Source organism: Scylla paramamosain, chromosome 34, assembly GCF_035594125.1.
Source record: "Scylla paramamosain isolate STU-SP2022 chromosome 34, ASM3559412v1, whole genome shotgun sequence".
NCBI classification, from domain to species: domain Eukaryota; kingdom Metazoa; phylum Arthropoda; class Malacostraca; order Decapoda; family Portunidae; genus Scylla; species Scylla paramamosain.
The window spans coordinates 17,270,220-17,286,903 of NC_087184.1; the positions used below are offsets into that span (position 1 = coordinate 17,270,220).

At 46.6% G+C, this 16,684-nt stretch overlaps 2 protein-coding genes across 11 annotated transcripts in view; both read left to right on the forward strand.

Moving 5' to 3' along the window:
• Nucleotides 1–7,178, forward strand: part of LOC135090309 (tyrosine-protein phosphatase non-receptor type 4-like) — a 118,890-nt gene extending 111,712 nt beyond the window's left edge. For all 9 annotated transcript variants that reach the window (XM_063986985.1, XM_063986989.1, XM_063986990.1 and 6 more), the window contains 6 exons: nt 879–1,127; nt 1,278–1,491; nt 1,964–2,093; nt 3,329–3,446; nt 3,612–3,778; nt 4,160–7,178. In XM_063986985.1, coding sequence (XP_063843055.1) covers nt 879–1,127; nt 1,278–1,491; nt 1,964–2,093; nt 3,329–3,446; nt 3,612–3,778; nt 4,160–4,246 — 965 coding nt within the window. In that variant the 3' untranslated portion in view covers nt 4,247–7,178. The remainder of the gene's footprint in view (nt 1–878; nt 1,128–1,277; nt 1,492–1,963; nt 2,094–3,328; nt 3,447–3,611; nt 3,779–4,159) is intronic.
• A 2,021-nt stretch (nt 7,179–9,199) lies between these two features.
• LOC135090313 (uncharacterized) lies at nt 9,200–16,668 on the forward strand. Of its 2 annotated transcripts, none has more exons than XM_063986995.1 (9): nt 9,200–9,339; nt 10,190–10,607; nt 10,695–12,083; nt 12,428–12,613; nt 13,059–13,181; nt 13,889–14,006; nt 14,460–14,547; nt 14,806–15,012; nt 15,448–16,668. In XM_063986995.1, the coding sequence occupies exons 2-9, from the start codon at nt 10,194–10,196 to the stop codon at nt 15,875–15,877; spliced, it is 2,955 nt and encodes a 984-aa protein (XP_063843065.1). In that variant the 5' UTR covers nt 9,200–9,339; nt 10,190–10,193; the 3' UTR covers nt 15,878–16,668. The 2 variants fall into 2 exon arrangements, with proteins under 2 accessions (XP_063843065.1, XP_063843067.1); XM_063986997.1 differs by lacking the exon at nt 9,200–9,339 and adding an exon at nt 9,441–9,604.
• The last annotated feature ends 16 nt before the right edge of the window (nt 16,669–16,684 follow it).

The following is a 16,684-nucleotide window of genomic DNA, read 5'->3' on the forward strand; positions in this document are numbered from 1 at the left end:
ATGTTCACTGCAGGAAATATGCGAGTGCAGGTGTGGAGCGTCTGCAGAGGCTGGGAAAGAGATATCTGTCAAAGTGGAAGTCAATGAAAGTAAGCACTACATTGATCTTCCCCAGGGAAGCCAAGCTGTAGACCATAAAAATCCTGTGATGTGTGAGCAAGATATGTCACAGGAAGACAAACTGAGGCTCACACTGGACTTTCCTTTGAGTGAGGGACAACACTGGAAAGTAAATACTCTTGTACGTTCATCAGGCAAGGCTAAAACAACTCAGGAGACAAGCATCTCTGTTACTTCTGCTGTTACATCTCCTCAACACACAAGTGATTCCCAGAAGAAGCAAGACTTGGAGAAAGAGACCAAGGAACCACCACAGCATGAACAACAGGTCACTGCACCTGAAACATTAGCAAGTGTGGAGTCAGTGGAAAAGAAACACAAGATAGGTATAGTGAAGAAACTGCTGAATCACAAGCACAGGGTGTTCTCCCAAGTGGTGCCAAGGTACGAGGTAGACCGCAGAATGTCCCGCCTTGAAATATTCTTCAGCAAGGACAGTGTGCTGGGACAGAAGAAGACCAGAGACCCAAACACATGGAAGAAGAAGCTACGTCGTGTGTGTGCTGGTCAGTATAAAGCCAGACAACTCAAATGTTGTTTCATGTTAGCTGTGAGACCTGAGGGTTTGATGCATCTTTATACCACAAAAAGGAGACTTATGAAAGGTACTGAGTTGGAGAACTGGGAACTAGAGCAAGGGAGAGAGTGAGAGTACTAGAGTATACAAGAACAAGATGCATAGACACATTATCTTTCCAGACTTTCCAGGAAGAGACATAAACGTGGAACAAGCACTAACAATCTCTTTTCATCCACAGTGTATGTTCCTGATGATCTGGAGGAGCCCCCCTTCCAGTACATCCCTGAGGTGCTGTCTGCCAGTGCCACCATCAAGGGAGGAGTGCCACCCCTGCAGGAGTCACTGATGCTGCTGGCGGAGGGGCTGGAGGCCGGCTCTCTTGTGGCTCAGTTTGAACAGCTGTACCGCCGCAAGCCGGGCCTTACCGTCACTGAGGCACGGCGGCAGGACAACGAGAAGAAGAACAGATACAGGGACATTTCTCCTTGTAAGTGTGGACTGTGTGTGTTTGTATTATGTGGCAGGACAATGAAAAGAAAAACAGCTACCCATAACTTTCATAAACTCAGGCCACACCAGTCCCCTGTAAGCCCTGAACTTCCTCACAGAACTAACTCCTCTTTGTCTTGTCTGCCAGATGACACAACTCGAGTCATCCTCACCACCACTGCTTCGGGTGATTACATCAATGCCTCATATGTGAACATGGAGGTGCAGGGCTCAGGCATCATCAACCGGTACATTGCCAGTCAGGGGCCGCTGGCAGGCACCTGTACTGACTTCTGGCACATGGTTTGGGAGCAGCAGTCGACCCTCATTGTGATGCTGACGACTGTGGTGGAGCAGGGCAGGTGAGGCTCATGTACTCACTCACTCATTTATTCATTCATTCATTCTGTTACTTACTCATATGCTCACTCAATTGCTCTTTCTTTCTTTCACTTATTCTCTTTTTTTGCTTTTTTACTCACTCATTTGCTTATTTTTTCATGCTTACTTTTTCACTCACCTATCCAATCTTTCATTCATTCATTTATTCACTCACTTGCTCACTCAGTCTCTCTTTCTTTCACTCACCTATTCAATCATTCTTTCTCTCACTAACTCTTTCTTTCACTCATTCATTCACTCTTTCTTTCATGCACTCTCACTCACCCATTTGCTCACCTGTTCAATCTATCTTGCACACACTCACACTTTCCCAGTCACACAGTCACCATGACTTGTACACGTCACCTCTAGAGTAAAGAATGAGTGTTTTATAGATGTTTGTGTAGTAAGAGAGTACAGTACCACTGTTAACACTTCTTTCCCTCACCACAGAGTCAAGTGCCACCGCTATTGGCCACGGCTTTACGAGACGGTCGACTTTGGCATCCTCCAAGTGACCTGCAACAAGGAGGAAGAAACTCCTGGGTTTGCCTTCAGGGAATTCACCCTCATTAACACAGAGGTGAGTCTGGCGTGAAGGATGTGTGTAAACTCTCTCTTGTTTCCTTCCCCACTTCCTTCTGCTTCTCCTCTTGTTCCTACTCTTGTTCTTTCTCCTTCACTGTCCTTTCCCTATACCAAGTAGTAAGAATTAGCTCTCAGATAACCAGCCAAGGAAGTAATAGTCTGTTGTAAACTCTTCCTCTCTTCTTTATTTTCACCTTCCTTCTGTTTATCCTCTTGTTCCTACTGCTGCTGCTTTCCCTTGGTGGTGGTGGTGGGGGAGGAGGCCTTTCTGCTGTAGTGTCCTGCATCCTTACCATGCTCACTATTAACACTGAGGTGAGCCTGTCATGAAGGACTTGAACTCTTCCTTTCTTGTTTTCTCTCCCCTTCTTGTTTTCTCTTCCCTTCTTGCTCTTACTCCTGTTCTTCCTCCTTGATGGCGGAGGAACCTTCAGTATCTTATCTCAGTACCAAGTCATAAGAATTAGCTTTCAAAAAGCCAGGCAAGGAAGTAAAGGTCTGTTGCTGTTTGGCTAATCTTTGTAACACCGGAGAGAATGGATGAAAATGAAAGTGATATACATAAAATAGTAGAATAAATACTGGGGAGCATGAGAGATAATCACCAGTAAAATAATAAGATGATATTGTGTTGCAGTACAGTGAGAGAGAGAGAGAGAGAGAGAGAGAGAGAGAGAGAGAGAGAGAGAGAGAGAGAGAGAGAGAGAGAGAGAGAGAGAGAGAGAGAGGGGAATGGTTGATGAATTGCAAGGTGATGAATTGGATGGATGAATAAGTGCATACTTCCGCTGTAACAACGTACCTCCTCAAGTGACTTTGAAGTAATCTACTCTTGCGTCTCAAGGGAAGATTAGATAAAGATAAGCTTTTTCTAATTTTCTTATCACTGATAACAGCCCTTGTTTTTTTTTTTTTTTTTTTTTTTTACCCATCCTTATTCTGAAGTCTGAAACTTGTTGTTTTTCTCTCGTCGTCTTTTTTTTTTTTTTGTGTGTGTGTGTGTGTGTGTCTCTCTCTCTCTCTCTCTCTCTCTCTCTCTCTCTCTCTCTCTCTCTCCTCTCTCTCTCTCTCTCTCTCTCTCTCTCTCTCTCTCTCTCTCTCTCTCTCTCTCTCTCTCTCTCTCCAACTCATCACCCAACACTACATAGGAATACAAAACAAAGAAATGAATAAGACCGAATTACTTTCCACCCACCACCCTGAGCCTCACAGCACTTCCACTCTCCACAGACCCAGGAGGAGCGCCACATCACACACATGCAGTATCTAGCCTGGCCGGACCATGGGGTGCCTGATGACTCCACAGAGTTCCTCAATTTTGTCACTCAAGTCAGAAAGGCGAGAGTTGGTGAGTGTGCTAATTGGAGGATATGTTAGCAGGATACGTCTGTCTGTCTGTCATTTACTAAACAGAAATGCTAACTGCAGCTCATCTAAAAGTTAGCATACAATCACATGTGTCTTACTGCCCATGTGTTGATGATGTGTGTCTCACTGTCTGTGTGTTTCGCAGGCATGGTGGAGCCCACTATAGTTCACTGCTCAGCCGGCATTGGGCGGACAGGTGTTCTCATCCTGATGGAGACGGCGCAGTGTCTGATTGAGGCCAATGAACCGATCTACCCCCTGGACATTGTGAAGGCCATGAGGGACCAGCGAGCCATGATGATCCAGACAGCTGTGAGTCATCCAGTCATCTCGTGTCACACTTCACCACATAAATCCTGGCTGTCTTTTCAAGTTACTTGATACAGTTCAAGATGCAAGCACACCATTCATTAATCTTGTATCACAGTTCATCAAAGAAATCCCTAGTTTCTTTCTCACCTATCTGATATGTGTTGATAACCCAAGCATAATTCAAAATGCAAATAACAGTTTGATAATTTCTCTGCATTTTATAAAGTGAAGAATGAAAATCACCATTTTCTTTTCCAATTATTTGATATGTGTTGACAACCCAAGTATAGTTCAAGATGCAGTCAGTTATATGAATGAGTAATCTGACTGTACTGTGCAAGTAAGTGTGCTCCCCCTCACCCATGCTGTCTTCCCCCACAGAGTCAGTTCAGGTTCGTGTGTGAGGCGATCCACCGAGTGTACACGGAGGAGCTAGTGAAGCCGCTGGCAGAGTATCAGCAGAGATGAGGGATGGACAGCTGCTCTCTGCACTCGGAGACAGACTCACAGTGATCAAGTGTAAATATTCTGTGAAGGAATGCTGTAACTTAATGCTGAGGTTGAGTCACTCCACTGAGACATCTATGAGAGATCTTGTGGACTGACGAGGCTAAAGGAAGAGCCAGTCCTGTGTACATAAAAGACTCCACAACCTAGACCGAGGGTTGACAGTGTTTGCAGAAAGAAGACAACGGCTTAGAGGAGAGACAGAAGCTGTTTTGCACCTATGTATTTGACAGTCTTTCTATCTCCGTACGACTACTGCTTTTATACTGATATTGGGCATATGCAGAGTGTCTGGACCAGCTGTTGTTCGATGTAACTTGCTCAAGACCAATTCTTCCTCCTCCTCCAAGTAGAAGAGTCAGGAGAGGAGTGAGAGAGAGGTAGGAGACAAAAGAGAAAAGCACTGCAGACTGCACATCCTTGGGGGTAACTTAAAATTGTGCTCCAGTCTTTGCACACAGTGTTATGGATGGTTATGGCCTCCTCACCAAGAGAAGCCCCATAGCCCATGTCAAGGTGCTGGTGTATCAGTTGTCATTGAGTCATGCATCAGTGTCTGGTCCTCTGCTGCACCTCATCTCCCTTGTCCCTCCTCACCACACAGGCCTGACCACGAAAAAAAAAAAAAATGGTAACAATGATAATAAGAGAAAAAATAACATTCAGAGCATCTAACAAGTTCTGATTTGTTGAAAATATTGTGAACAAGACATGTATGTGATGACACCACACTACCAGAGCGTGCACACTGCCAGGCCTGCTGCATTGCCCTGCGGCACTCACAAGGCTCCCTGTGGCGGCACTCACCACTCACCACTCTTACATGTCACACCTATTTATATGCAAGTATCATGGAGCACAGTGGTATACACACACACACACACACACAAACAAAACATTACTTGAGCCACCACCACCACCATCACCACTACCACCAGTACAGTGCCTGCCTCAATGAGAGTGGTGGTGCCTGGTGCCGGTAACTGTGCCACACACTTATGTACAAGAGTCAGTCAGTCAGTCTGTTGATGCCTGTTCCCACTCTCTCCTGCACCCTGCCCTTCCCACGCCCCACATGTGCCTTCCTCTTGTTGCGAGAGCCCAACAGAAGCAAGTGACAATCTCACAAGGTGATGCACACAGTCACCAGGACGCCAGAGGATATTCACACGCTGCACACAAGACCTGGAGACTGTCGGCCATGCAGTGCTACAGTGGAGCTAAACTTTCCTCCACATGGCAAGGAGACAAAAGTATCCAGTCTGGTGAATGTCTGGGCTTGAATCAGAGTTGTTGAAGAAGTCGAGAGGGACTGGAAGGCCGAGGGTTAGTGATGGCCCGGGTGAAGTGTCCCGCACGCCGAGAATGTCCCCACCAGGGTGTGAAGGGTCTGAGTGGGAACTGAGACCCTTCCAAAAGGCTAAGTAACTTGGGTGCTGTGTGCCCCCCATACCTCTCAGGGTATCATAAACACACTTATTTAGACATCACATTACTGCCTTTGGTCTTTATATATACATATATATACTATATATAATATAATATAATACAGTACATGATTATAAAACATGCATTTCTTTCAGTATCGTGAAAACTCTTGATATTTTTACAGCCGTGCAAAACAGTCAGTAAGATGTCATGGATTTCTTTGTAACGATGCTCAGCAGTGTATCTGCGTCACTTTCATATTGGAAGACACGAGATATTTCCTCCCTCGGGTAGAGACGTGTTACTTTAACTTGGCTGCCCCGCAGCGACTCCCGTGTGAGCCGCCGGGCAGCGGAGGCGCTCCACATGACACTGGCGGATCAACTGAATCTCACTTGTAGCAAATTTTCTAAGATGGAAGAGTGTAGGTGTAGGACATATCCTGTTCCCGAGAGAGAGAGAGAGAGAGAGAGAGAGAGAGAGAGAGAGAGAGAGAGAGAGAGAGAGAGAGAGAGAGAGAGAACAGGAATGTATGTATGTATGTCAGTCTGCCAAAGAAATGTTGGGGTCTGACCAGTGTTAGCATTTTTTTATTTACACTAATTTACAGATAAAATGCAATTTATAAATAACTGTAACAGTGATTAACTAATAAGTTATTATCATTATTACTGTTTTAGATCAAAAAATTATGCTATATTGCTTTTGTTTGCTAAATTTTTATTTTTTCTCTGATTTCCTCAAACTTCAAACATGTTTCCCTTTCTGGATCAGATCTCAACACAATACTGTGATTTATAATGTGCATGAAAACTCCTTTGATGATTGGTGAATGTATTTAGAGTCAGAAGATGCAGAATTACCATATGAACTCAAGTCACTCTTTGCATGTTTAGATCAGAAGAAGTAGGCATAACTATTTTTCATGTATACAACACTTGTTTTGGGGAGAGGACAAGAGGAACCTCTTGATATCATGCACTTGAACTGATGGATGATGTATAAGAGTAAGACAGAGGCTGTGCATTTCAGTATATATCCATCACTCTCAGTCGAAGAAATTAAATAATGTGAGGGCCTTCTAAGCTGCATATTGCCTGTTATAAGTTTAATCTGGAGAGCTGATGTAGTCTGGTCACAAGTATGTACCACAGTATCGCCACCCACATGTTTGCCTAGCCATCACTGCACCACCAAGTACAGCTGGTTGCCTGCCTGTCACATGAGTACTGGGATGTGTTACTCAGTCCTGCTCCAATCACAGGAGGGCAGCTGTAATGTGTGTGTGTGTGTTGAGTGAGTGCCTGGCTCATGGGTGGCTGCTGTGTTATGTGTAGGAAATGAGTTATGTGTAAGTTATGATTCCCTCTGTTTGTCATATCTTTAAGTCTTGATGATGCATACAAATGTGACAGGGAATGTGTGTTTTATTTGACAAATGAGCAATAAAGAAAACTGGTTTGTATTCCTCTTGAGTTTTGTTTCCAGATAAGATAAGAGACCCACAAATATTATAATCATATCAATATTGATCCTGCTCATGATGAAAATATATGCTTGCTCCACATTTCTCTTGTTGATAGTACATATAGAGTTTTTACTGTTGGTGAGTGAAGCAATCATTTATTTCACCTAAAAACTCCACCTTTAAAGACCTAGATCAAGAGAAGCTCATTAGGGAGGCATTGATCTCTGAGAAACAACTGACAAGTCTATGCCAACACACACTAAAGCCAGTAACCAGTGCTTCAACAAGAGGTGGAAGAGCAGGACTTATTGGAAAGGAGGGAAAAGAAAGAGAGGGGCTGGTGATTGTGGTGGTGAGGAGGATGAGGAGAGGATGCACTGATTATGTGAATGCATGGAGTATGAGGTATGGACCAGATGGGGCAGGTCAAGTGGGTGGAGGCTTAAGGTTTGGTCCTTAGGGGGTTTAACCAATTACAGGAAAACAACAGCCTTCACCAGGTAGGAGATGACACATTGCTACTCAATAAATGGAGAGATAGAGATTTTACTGCAGCCAACTGTAGTACATAGCAGCAACCTTGTGGCCAGTACCTGAGTGGTGAGTGTGCTATACTAGATGAAACATTTGATTGGACAACAGAGTATGGCTGTGAAATTAGCAAGGGTGATTTTCAGTAAGAGAAGCAATCATTTCTAATACTTTCCTCTATCTATCCACATTTTCCTCCTTATTTACAGTTATATATTTTTACCTCATGAACTATCTGTCTTTCAGTCATAAGAAGGAAACCATAGATAGATAGTGAAAGGTAGTAGAAGCAATAGTTATGATTAAAAGACAGGCTGTAAATAAGAAGATAGTTGTGGATAGATAGAGGAATGTACTAGGTAGAAGCAATAGTTATGACTGAAGGACAGCCTGTAAATAAAAAGAAAATTGTGGATATTATATATAAGACAGTCCACTGGTGAAGTAATAAAAGTAGAACTGAAAATAAAAAATAAACAGTGGGTAAACAGGAATGTGAACAGTGACAAGCGAGTATTATATGACTAGACGGGGTATTAAAAGAGTATTTTGCTTTTGCTCAGCACGTGTAGCTAAGCCTTCCACGTCCTGGAGCTAAAAGAAGAATTATGATATGACAATATTAAAGAGATTGAGGCTTTAGATTGCTGTTGTGTCACATGCCAGAAAAATGTGTTGAGAGATTGAGAGTAGGCAGGGATAGGAAAGTTATCTAGTTATCAGTATATACGCAAGTTTCTCGGAATACTACATCCCACCATTCTTAGGGAGATTTTACAAAAGCCTAAGCAATGCTATGACAAAATTTGTTTGAAATATATCCTAGAGCTTCCATTATTTTGGAAAGGTGCGCCTCTTGGGATTGGGAATGTCGCAAAAAATGTCATGTATACGCTTAATTAAGTAACCTGGTATTAATCTCTCTCTCTCTCTCTCTCTCTCTCTCTCTCTCTCTCTCTCTCTCTCTCTCTCATAATGATAGAAATATAAAATATTTCATTATAATTTCTTAACTTTTATCACAAATCGTTATAAAATAGAATTAAAGACATACATTCCCTCATTAACTTCTGATTCTGCTTTCTTAAAATCAATTTATTTTCTTATATAAATTTTATCACAAATTATTATCATATGTAAGCGAAAGAATGAAAATTACTCTTATCATCCCATCCTAGTCTTGCATACCCAACAACTTCAGATTTCATTTCATAAACTTATAAACACCGTATTCTTTCTTTGGCAGAATTTTAGCCTGTACGCTAATACAGAATAAACGCCAAGTATTTATTTATTTATTATTATTATTACTATTTTTCTTTTTTTTTTTTTGATGAACTGTATCCCATCCCCCCCCAACCCTTTAACCAGCCTCTCAGGCCACGCCCGTATCCCCTTTGCAAGAAACACTAACCCTTTACACTGAACATATTCCACTTTCCACCGCAAATTACCACTAAAGATAATTAAATAAGCGAAATAAACACAAAAAAGCAACCCCATTATGAATATGAACTTTGCAGGGAGTGAAGTGGACAAAAGTCATCTGTCACTCCACCACTCGCGATGTTAAAGGCGCCACATTTCTGGCCCTCGTTACTCTAGGCCCGCCCCTTGGCACTCCCAGGTAGGCACAACGATGGCAGATAAGGTCGAGAGAGGTTAGGAGGGGAGAGGGTGCTTGGGAGAGTGTTAAATAAGCATTGGACAGAATCACTCTCGTCCAAGCTGGTCTGATGGAGCATTGTTTACACTCACACACCGCCTGAGAGAGTGTGGGAGAGCAAGGAGAGAGAGAGAGGGAGAGCAGTCACATGAGGGAGGTTGTCATGCTCTGCCACGTGTTTTTATCCCCATTGCCATAAAAATGAGGCTTATCAGTGACTTAGGAGGTAAGGAACTGTGTGTTTCATTAGACGTGTAGACATCCTGGCCTATTTTTGGGGTTACTCAGGGGATTTGCTCGGCTGTCACAATGTCACAATGTTATCCTCGCCTTGCCAATGAAGTTTATATGTGCCGAACCTCATATTCCTTTCCTCACAGAAACGCAGGTGTCTGAAGCATCTGACTATCCCATTCTCTGTTCCCCGCTAATGATTTTAATATGCTTTTCTCATGTCTGTTCCCATTTCCAATACAAAACTGAATGTTGCATCTATATGGCCAACGACCTGACTTGCTCTCGGGCCCCCTGAGTCCTTGATGTTGTCAAGGAGAGGTGCTGAGTGTGCTGTGACCAGGGAGGGATGCCAAGTATGCTGTGGCCAGGGAGAGGTGCTGAGTGTGCTGTGGCCAGGGAGGGGTGCTTAGTGTGCTGTGGCCAGGGAGAGATGCAGAGTGTGCTATGGTAGTGAGTGAACATGCAGGCTGAGGTGTGTTCAGGGTGAGGAATGGCTGGGTTGTGGTTCATTTAGGCTGGAAGATGTAAGATAGGTAAGAACAGTGTTGAGTGAGTGCTGTTTCTGTGTTGGCAGGGGGATGGAGCACCAGGGTCTGGCAGCAGCAGCAGCGGCTGCGGCGGCAGCGGCGGCAGCAGGAGTCGGTGGTGAGGCACAGAAGCAGCACGTGTTGTCACCGGTGATGGAGCTTGAGGTGGAGCAGGACATGAGGGCCATTGGGGATGACCTCCACCATCACCACCACCACCATCCCCACCACCACCACCACCACCACCACCAGCAGCACCACCACCAGCACCACCACCAACACCAGCACGGAGGCCTGGCAGTGGTGGGGGGAGAAGAGCTGCAACTTGGTGGAGAGGGGGACCGTGTGCCTCCCCATGACCTGGAGGATCCTCTTGGAGGTGGCGGAGAGGACCCCCTGACCCTGGAAGGGGACATGGGGGACATGGGTAGCAGCGGGGAAGTGCAGCAGGCGCTGGGACACCAGGTGAGGGCTGCCGGGGTGCCTGGTGTGTGGATGCCGTGCCCAGCAGGGTGAGCAGTGCACCAGTACTAACATTCCTGCTTCCCTCAGGCCACGCTGCTGGAGGATGCCTCAGAGGTGCTGGGTGGGGCCAAAGGACTCAAGCTGTCCTCTTTCCCTGGTGCGGCAGGCCCTGGGGCCGGGCCAGAGATGCCCCTGGGTGCTGGCACACTGCCGCTGGAGGCGCAGCACTACTACGAGGGGCTGCAGCCGGCGCCCATCATGGTGTATGAGGTGCCTGCTGGCAACATCGTGCCCTTCGACTCCCTGGTGCCAGTGCCACTGGCCAAGGGCCTAGGGGGTGTGAAGGAGGGGGAGGGGGGTGTGGGGGGTGTGGACCTCCTGCAGGGGGGTGTTGGGGAGGGGGTGTATGCCCCAGCCCCCCAAGAGGTGCCACCACCATTGTATGTGTTGCATCAGCCTCATAAGAAGGATGGTGTGTCTGGCCTAGAGCAGCCTGGGGACAGTCTGGTGCTTGGGGGTAGGGAGGGAGGGGATGGGGCTTTCCCCAGGGTGGGGGGGGAGGGAACAGCCATGATGCCCATTGGTGCTGAGTTCAGCCTCATCTCATCGTCGTGCTACGAGACCAACATGGCGCAGCTGTCCACAGCCTACCACGGCTCAGACACTGACAGCGAGGTGGCCCTCACCCTGGCCAGCCTCGGCACCCCGAAGCTGGAGCGTGCCGCGGCCATCACCAGTGGCAGTGGTGGTAATGGTGGTGGCGGTGGTGGTGGCCTGGCCCAGGCCTTCCAGGACCTGGAGCCTCAGCAGGTCACCCTGGACAAGAAGACGGTGGAGCCTCCCCCGCCACCACAGCGCCCCACCCTGGTGTTGCGCAGCCGCCGCAACAGAGCCACCACAGCCCACCACACCACCTTGCCCCCTTCCTCCACCTCCACTGCCACCTCCACCACCTCCACCTCCACCACAGCCTCCACTGCCACCACCACTACTGCCACCACCACCAGGAAGCGCCGCAGGAAGGACCCCAAGGCAGCCACACAGACCACCAGCGCCACCCCCACCACCACCACCACTGCCACCACCACTGGCGGGGCTGGGGCGCTGGAGGAGAGCAGTGGTGGCAGTGGCAGCTTCCTCATGCCAGACAGCGTGCTGGCAGTGCGCAGTGTGCCAAGCCCTGCGCCGACCACTGCTAGCAGTGCGCTGCAGCAGCAGGAGGCACAGAAGGAGAACCTGCTGGGGCAGCTGCTGAAGGCGTCGGAGCAGTGTGAGCCAGCCTCTCTCATCCCTGCTGGTGTGGTGGATGATGTGATTCCGGCGGTGGGCTACCGCATCATGGACATGACCAACCTGGGTGAGATGGTGCGCATGATGCACCGCTGCCCTGGCCTGGGCACCATCGTCATCCAGGAGCAGGCCTCACTCAGGGAGGGGGCTGTGTCGCAACTTAGTGTCATTTGCACCAGCTGTCAGGTGGGTGGTGTGTGCTGCTGTGCTGCAGCGTGGTGTGCTGTGCTAACACTGCTACTGTAGTGCTTCATGCACACCTTTGTTAGGTCCTGTTTGAGAATCAGCATAGTAGTACAAATGTAGGAACTTACCAAGTGAAAAGACAGTGTTAAGTGTATGAGTGAGGGGAGAGGAGAGAAGATTGTACAAGGATGAAGTGCATGCTCAGGTGCTGTGCTTGCCATGGCTGTTACCTCAGGGGAGTCACTAGGCACAAGTGTCAGTCACCATTCATTGCACTAGACTAAAAGACACTGTGATAAGCCAGGTGTTCCTTGAGGCAGCATGAATGAATCCTTGATTTGCAGGAGGGTGCGGTATGTGCCACCAGCAACAGGGCAGCGCAGGCCACTCCCTGGGACATCAATGCCCGGGTGGAGCAGCTCACCAAGGAGTTCAGCATCAAGGAGGACCAGCTGCAGAGGATGCTGGAGATCCTGGGCATCTTCTACCGTCCCTGTGACCCAGCATTGCAGCCTGTCACTCAGCCACTGGTGGGTGCCTGCTGGGAGGTATTGGGCTGGGGCTGCCACTACTCTGCTAGCAGCCAATGACCATTGCTTGGGTCACCATGACTCTGCTAGTGGCCAGTGATCCTTGCTTGGGTCACCATTACTCTGTTAGTGGCCAGTGATCTTTGTGTGGGTCACCATGATTCTACTAGTGGCCAGTTATATCAGTGTTTGTTGTTTTGCATTTATGTACAGTTCTGTATGACCCTGTTGTTGTGGCACATTGGATCAGTCAGTCATCTGCTAACACTGCTATACTCTATTTGAGAACTTGAGAAACATATGTCCCTCCCACGAGGGAGACATGTCAGATCCGGGTTCATCTTCACTGGGTGAAGGCTTCCCTGGCCGTGGCAGAAGGTTTGCCCTGAATTAGGTAACTTGACCTGTACAGCCTGTGTGTTCATCTGTGTGTGCTGTCTTTCAGGAGATGGAAGCTGCTGCTGTACAGTCCAGTGCTAAGAAGAAGAAAAAGAAGAAGAGTGACACAGCACCCTCGGGCAAGCCAAAGAATCTTGTTTGTACTGTCTGCAAACAGCGCTTTGTTGGAGTAAGTCTGGAGGACTCTCTCTCTCTCTCTCTCTCTCTCTCTCTCTCTCTCTCTCTCTCTCTCTCTCTCTCTCTCTCTCTCTCTCTCTCTCTCTCTCTCTCTCTCTCTCTCTCTCTCTCTCTCTCTCTCTCTCTCTCTCTCTCTCTCTCTCTCTCTCTCTCTCTCTCTCTCTCTCTCTCTCTCTCTCTCTCTCTCTCTCTCTCTCTCTCTCTCTCTCTCTCTCTCTCTCTCTCTCTCTCTCTCTCTCTCTCTCTCTCTCTCTCTCTCTCTCTCTCTCTCTCTCTCTCTCTCTCTCTCTCTCTCTCTCTCTCTCTCTCTCTCTCTCTCTCTCTCTCTCTCTCTCTCTCTCTCTCTCTCTCTCTCTCTCTCTCTCTCTCTCTCTCTCTCTCTCTCTCTCTCTCTCTCTCTCTCTCTCTCTCTCTCTCTCTCTCTCTCTCTCTCTCTCTCTCTCAAGGATGGAAAATATATGAGTATAGCAATTATGATTAGATTTTTTGTGAAGGTCATAAGTAAAATTCGTACTAAATTACTTTTAGGTATTGTGTACGTGAAAAGTTTGAAGGAGTGCAATGATTGTTTTGTTGACGTGCACAGGTGAACCATCTCAAGAAGTCCCATACGTGCACAACCACGACATTACTTTTATTCACTGTATGACTGAAAAGTTTGAATAAGTGGTGTGATGATTGTTTTGTTGCATATCACAGGTGAACCATCTCAAGAAGCATATGCACAGCCATGACCTCAACCTGCACACCTGCCCATACTGCCACGCATACTTCAAGAAACCATTCAACCTCAAGGAACACATCAAGAAGCATCAAAGTGAGTCCCTGTGTAGTGTGCTTGTATTTTTTGTTCATCTGGCCCCCACTGTTAAAGCACCCACATACTGCTACCTTTAACCATTTCTCCTGTCCTTTGCTTGATTTTTTGTAAGTAACACTTCTTGGTGTTGCCCTTTACCACTCCTTCTGTCTTTTGGTTGTAGATTTTGTGGGTCCCTTCATAGTACAACTTACCACTCTTCCTGTCCTTTGCTTGTTAATTTTTTGGGCCCTATCCTGTTGCTACTCTTTACCACTCCTCCTATCCTTTGCTTCTAGATTTCTTTGAGTCCACAGCAGAACAAGGTCTTGCCTGAATATAGTCCACTAGGCCGTGACTTGGCTGTGAATCTGTTGCTAAAACTACTTGAGATATTTTTATGAGTTCTTACCAAGGAACTCAATCATGGATTCAGACATTGTGGCATCTCATGTATCTTGTTCATTTCAGACTGTAAGTACGAGTGTAGCCACTGCCAGCGGGAGTTTACGGACAAATCGACTCTTCTGTGTCATGTTCGCTCCCAACACGAGAAAAGGTGAGAGGCACAACTTAGCAACTTAACCTAACATAATTTACCTCTCCTAATTATTGGTATGTTCACAGGTACAAGATCGAGAATGAGTTGATAAGATTAGATCAACTTAACCTAACTAACCTAACCTACCTCTCCTAATCACTGATGCATTCACAGGTACAAAATCCAGAATGAGTTGACAAGATTAGACCAACTTAACCTAACCTAACCTAACCTACTCTTGCTGTATGCCTCCCCAAATCATTGGTGCATTCACAGGTACAAGATCCAGTGTGAGTTGTGCCAGAAACGGTTCTATCACCGTGCTCATTACAACGAGCACATGCGCATCCACACGGGAGAGAAGCCGTACATGTGTGAGCTTTGCGGCAAGAAGTTTTCCTGGCACGACAGTGTTAAGAAACACATGCAGACACACAGTGCTGAGTCCAAGTACAAGTGTCGTCTGTGTGGGAAGTGGTTCAGGTGAGCAGCTCTTCTGCTTGATTTATTTCTTGTTTGTATTGATTGGTTACTTGATTTACTTTGGCTTATTCCCATCCAACATTTGCCAGGTAGGGTGTCAGAGTGCTCTTCTGTATTCTGACTTTATTTGCCTATTTCCAGAATTGAGTCAGGTCTGTAATGTTATGCTTTTTACCAAATCATCATGTTTTCTCAACACTCAGTCTCTGAGCCCAGTGTATAGATAATGTATCATGGTATCAAGCATAAAAGATCTGTTGTTCTTGTGTATTTTATAAGTTATCCTATTTTCTTTGCAACACACCATCTCTCAGCCTCATATCAAACACAAATAGGTCAGTTGATTGACAGATAACCTTCTTATTGCATTCAGCATTTACTGGTTTCTAAAACAGAGATTACCTGTTTTGTGCACTCCCCCCCCTCCCTCCCCAGGTGGCTGCAGGGAGTGCGGCAACACCTTCAGTACCTGCACAAGCTGAAGAAATGTGACATTGAGGCCCAGGTGGTGACAGCTGCCACAGAGACAGCCTCCTCTGCCCTGCCTCACTTCCATCAACACCCTCAGCCCACACCTCAACAACAACAGCAGCAACAGCAGCAGCAACAACAACAACAACAACAACAACAACAACAACAACAGCAGCAACAGCAACAGCAACAACAGCATCAGCAGCAACAGCAGCATCAACATCAACAGCATCATCAGGTTCTTTCTCAGGAGGACAGCAGCTCGGCACCACAAGAGTACCATACACTGGAGGCCGCTGCACCCAGTGGGGATGCTGGAGCTCAGCAGACCTTGGACATCTTCCAGGTGACAGAGGTGGAGGCCCAGCAGCAGGACATGTTCCAGTACCACTAAGGGAAGAGTCAGCCTCCACACTCATGCTCTCCTCCCTTCTCTCAGTACCAGTTAAACAAGGCTGCTTGGAAGTGTTCTTGCCACAACCAGAAAGGGAAAGAGAGTACTATTTTATGGATATGTTTAGGTGCTTTTAAGATAGACATACAAGCTTGATGTAATGAGGACTGGGGATGATCAGAGCAGCTCATGTTATCATGTAATGCTGAGTAACACTAGTCATGGATGGAGTTGAGTGATTTGGTGAAGCAATGCAGATTCTAAGGAGATTTCAGGATGGCAGAGTGTTGCAGCCTTCCTTCCTAGCAAGAACTATAGTTGACAGAAACACTACTGCCATCCATAAGACAAGAGCCAGAAAATAACAGTCAGCATACCTCAGAGAATAGCAAAGAACAGCATGAAAAAAATAAGTGTAGTCAGCATATCTCAGAAGATAAGAGCTTGTGATGCCACCAGGAAGACGAGCAGTGCAGTCCACATTCCCGTGCCAAGACCCAAAGCTTTGATGGCAGTTTCTCCCTAGGGTAAGTCTTAGTGTGTTGGCCAGAGCCTGGTGTTGTCTGCAGGCAAGTCAGTGAGGTGGTGGTAGCAATGGTGGTGGTGGTGGGGAGAGGTAGGGTAGTGCTGTGTGATAACCTGTCGTGCTGCAACAGTTTTGTTATGGTAGCAAACTAATCCTAAGGAGAAATTCGTGTCATTGCCTTAAATGTGATCCAAGTTTGTGTTGACTCATGTTGATCACAGACTTATTTTAGTGTTCTTGTGTACAGTAAAACTTTTTTTATGTAGTGACTGGATTTCTCT

Excerpts from the sequence above, each read along its gene's own strand:
- LOC135090313 (XM_063986995.1), top strand. The coding sequence starts at position 10,194 with ATGGAGCACCAGGGTCTGGCAGCAGCAGCAGCGGCTGCGGCGGCAGCG. Across the intron at positions 12,084-12,427 it reads TCATTTGCACCAGCTGTCAG|GAGGGTGCGGTATGTGCCAC; the intron begins GTGGGTGGTGTG and ends CTTGATTTGCAG. Across the intron at positions 14,548-14,805 it reads CGCTCCCAACACGAGAAAAG|GTACAAGATCCAGTGTGAGT; the intron begins GTGAGAGGCACA and ends GTGCATTCACAG.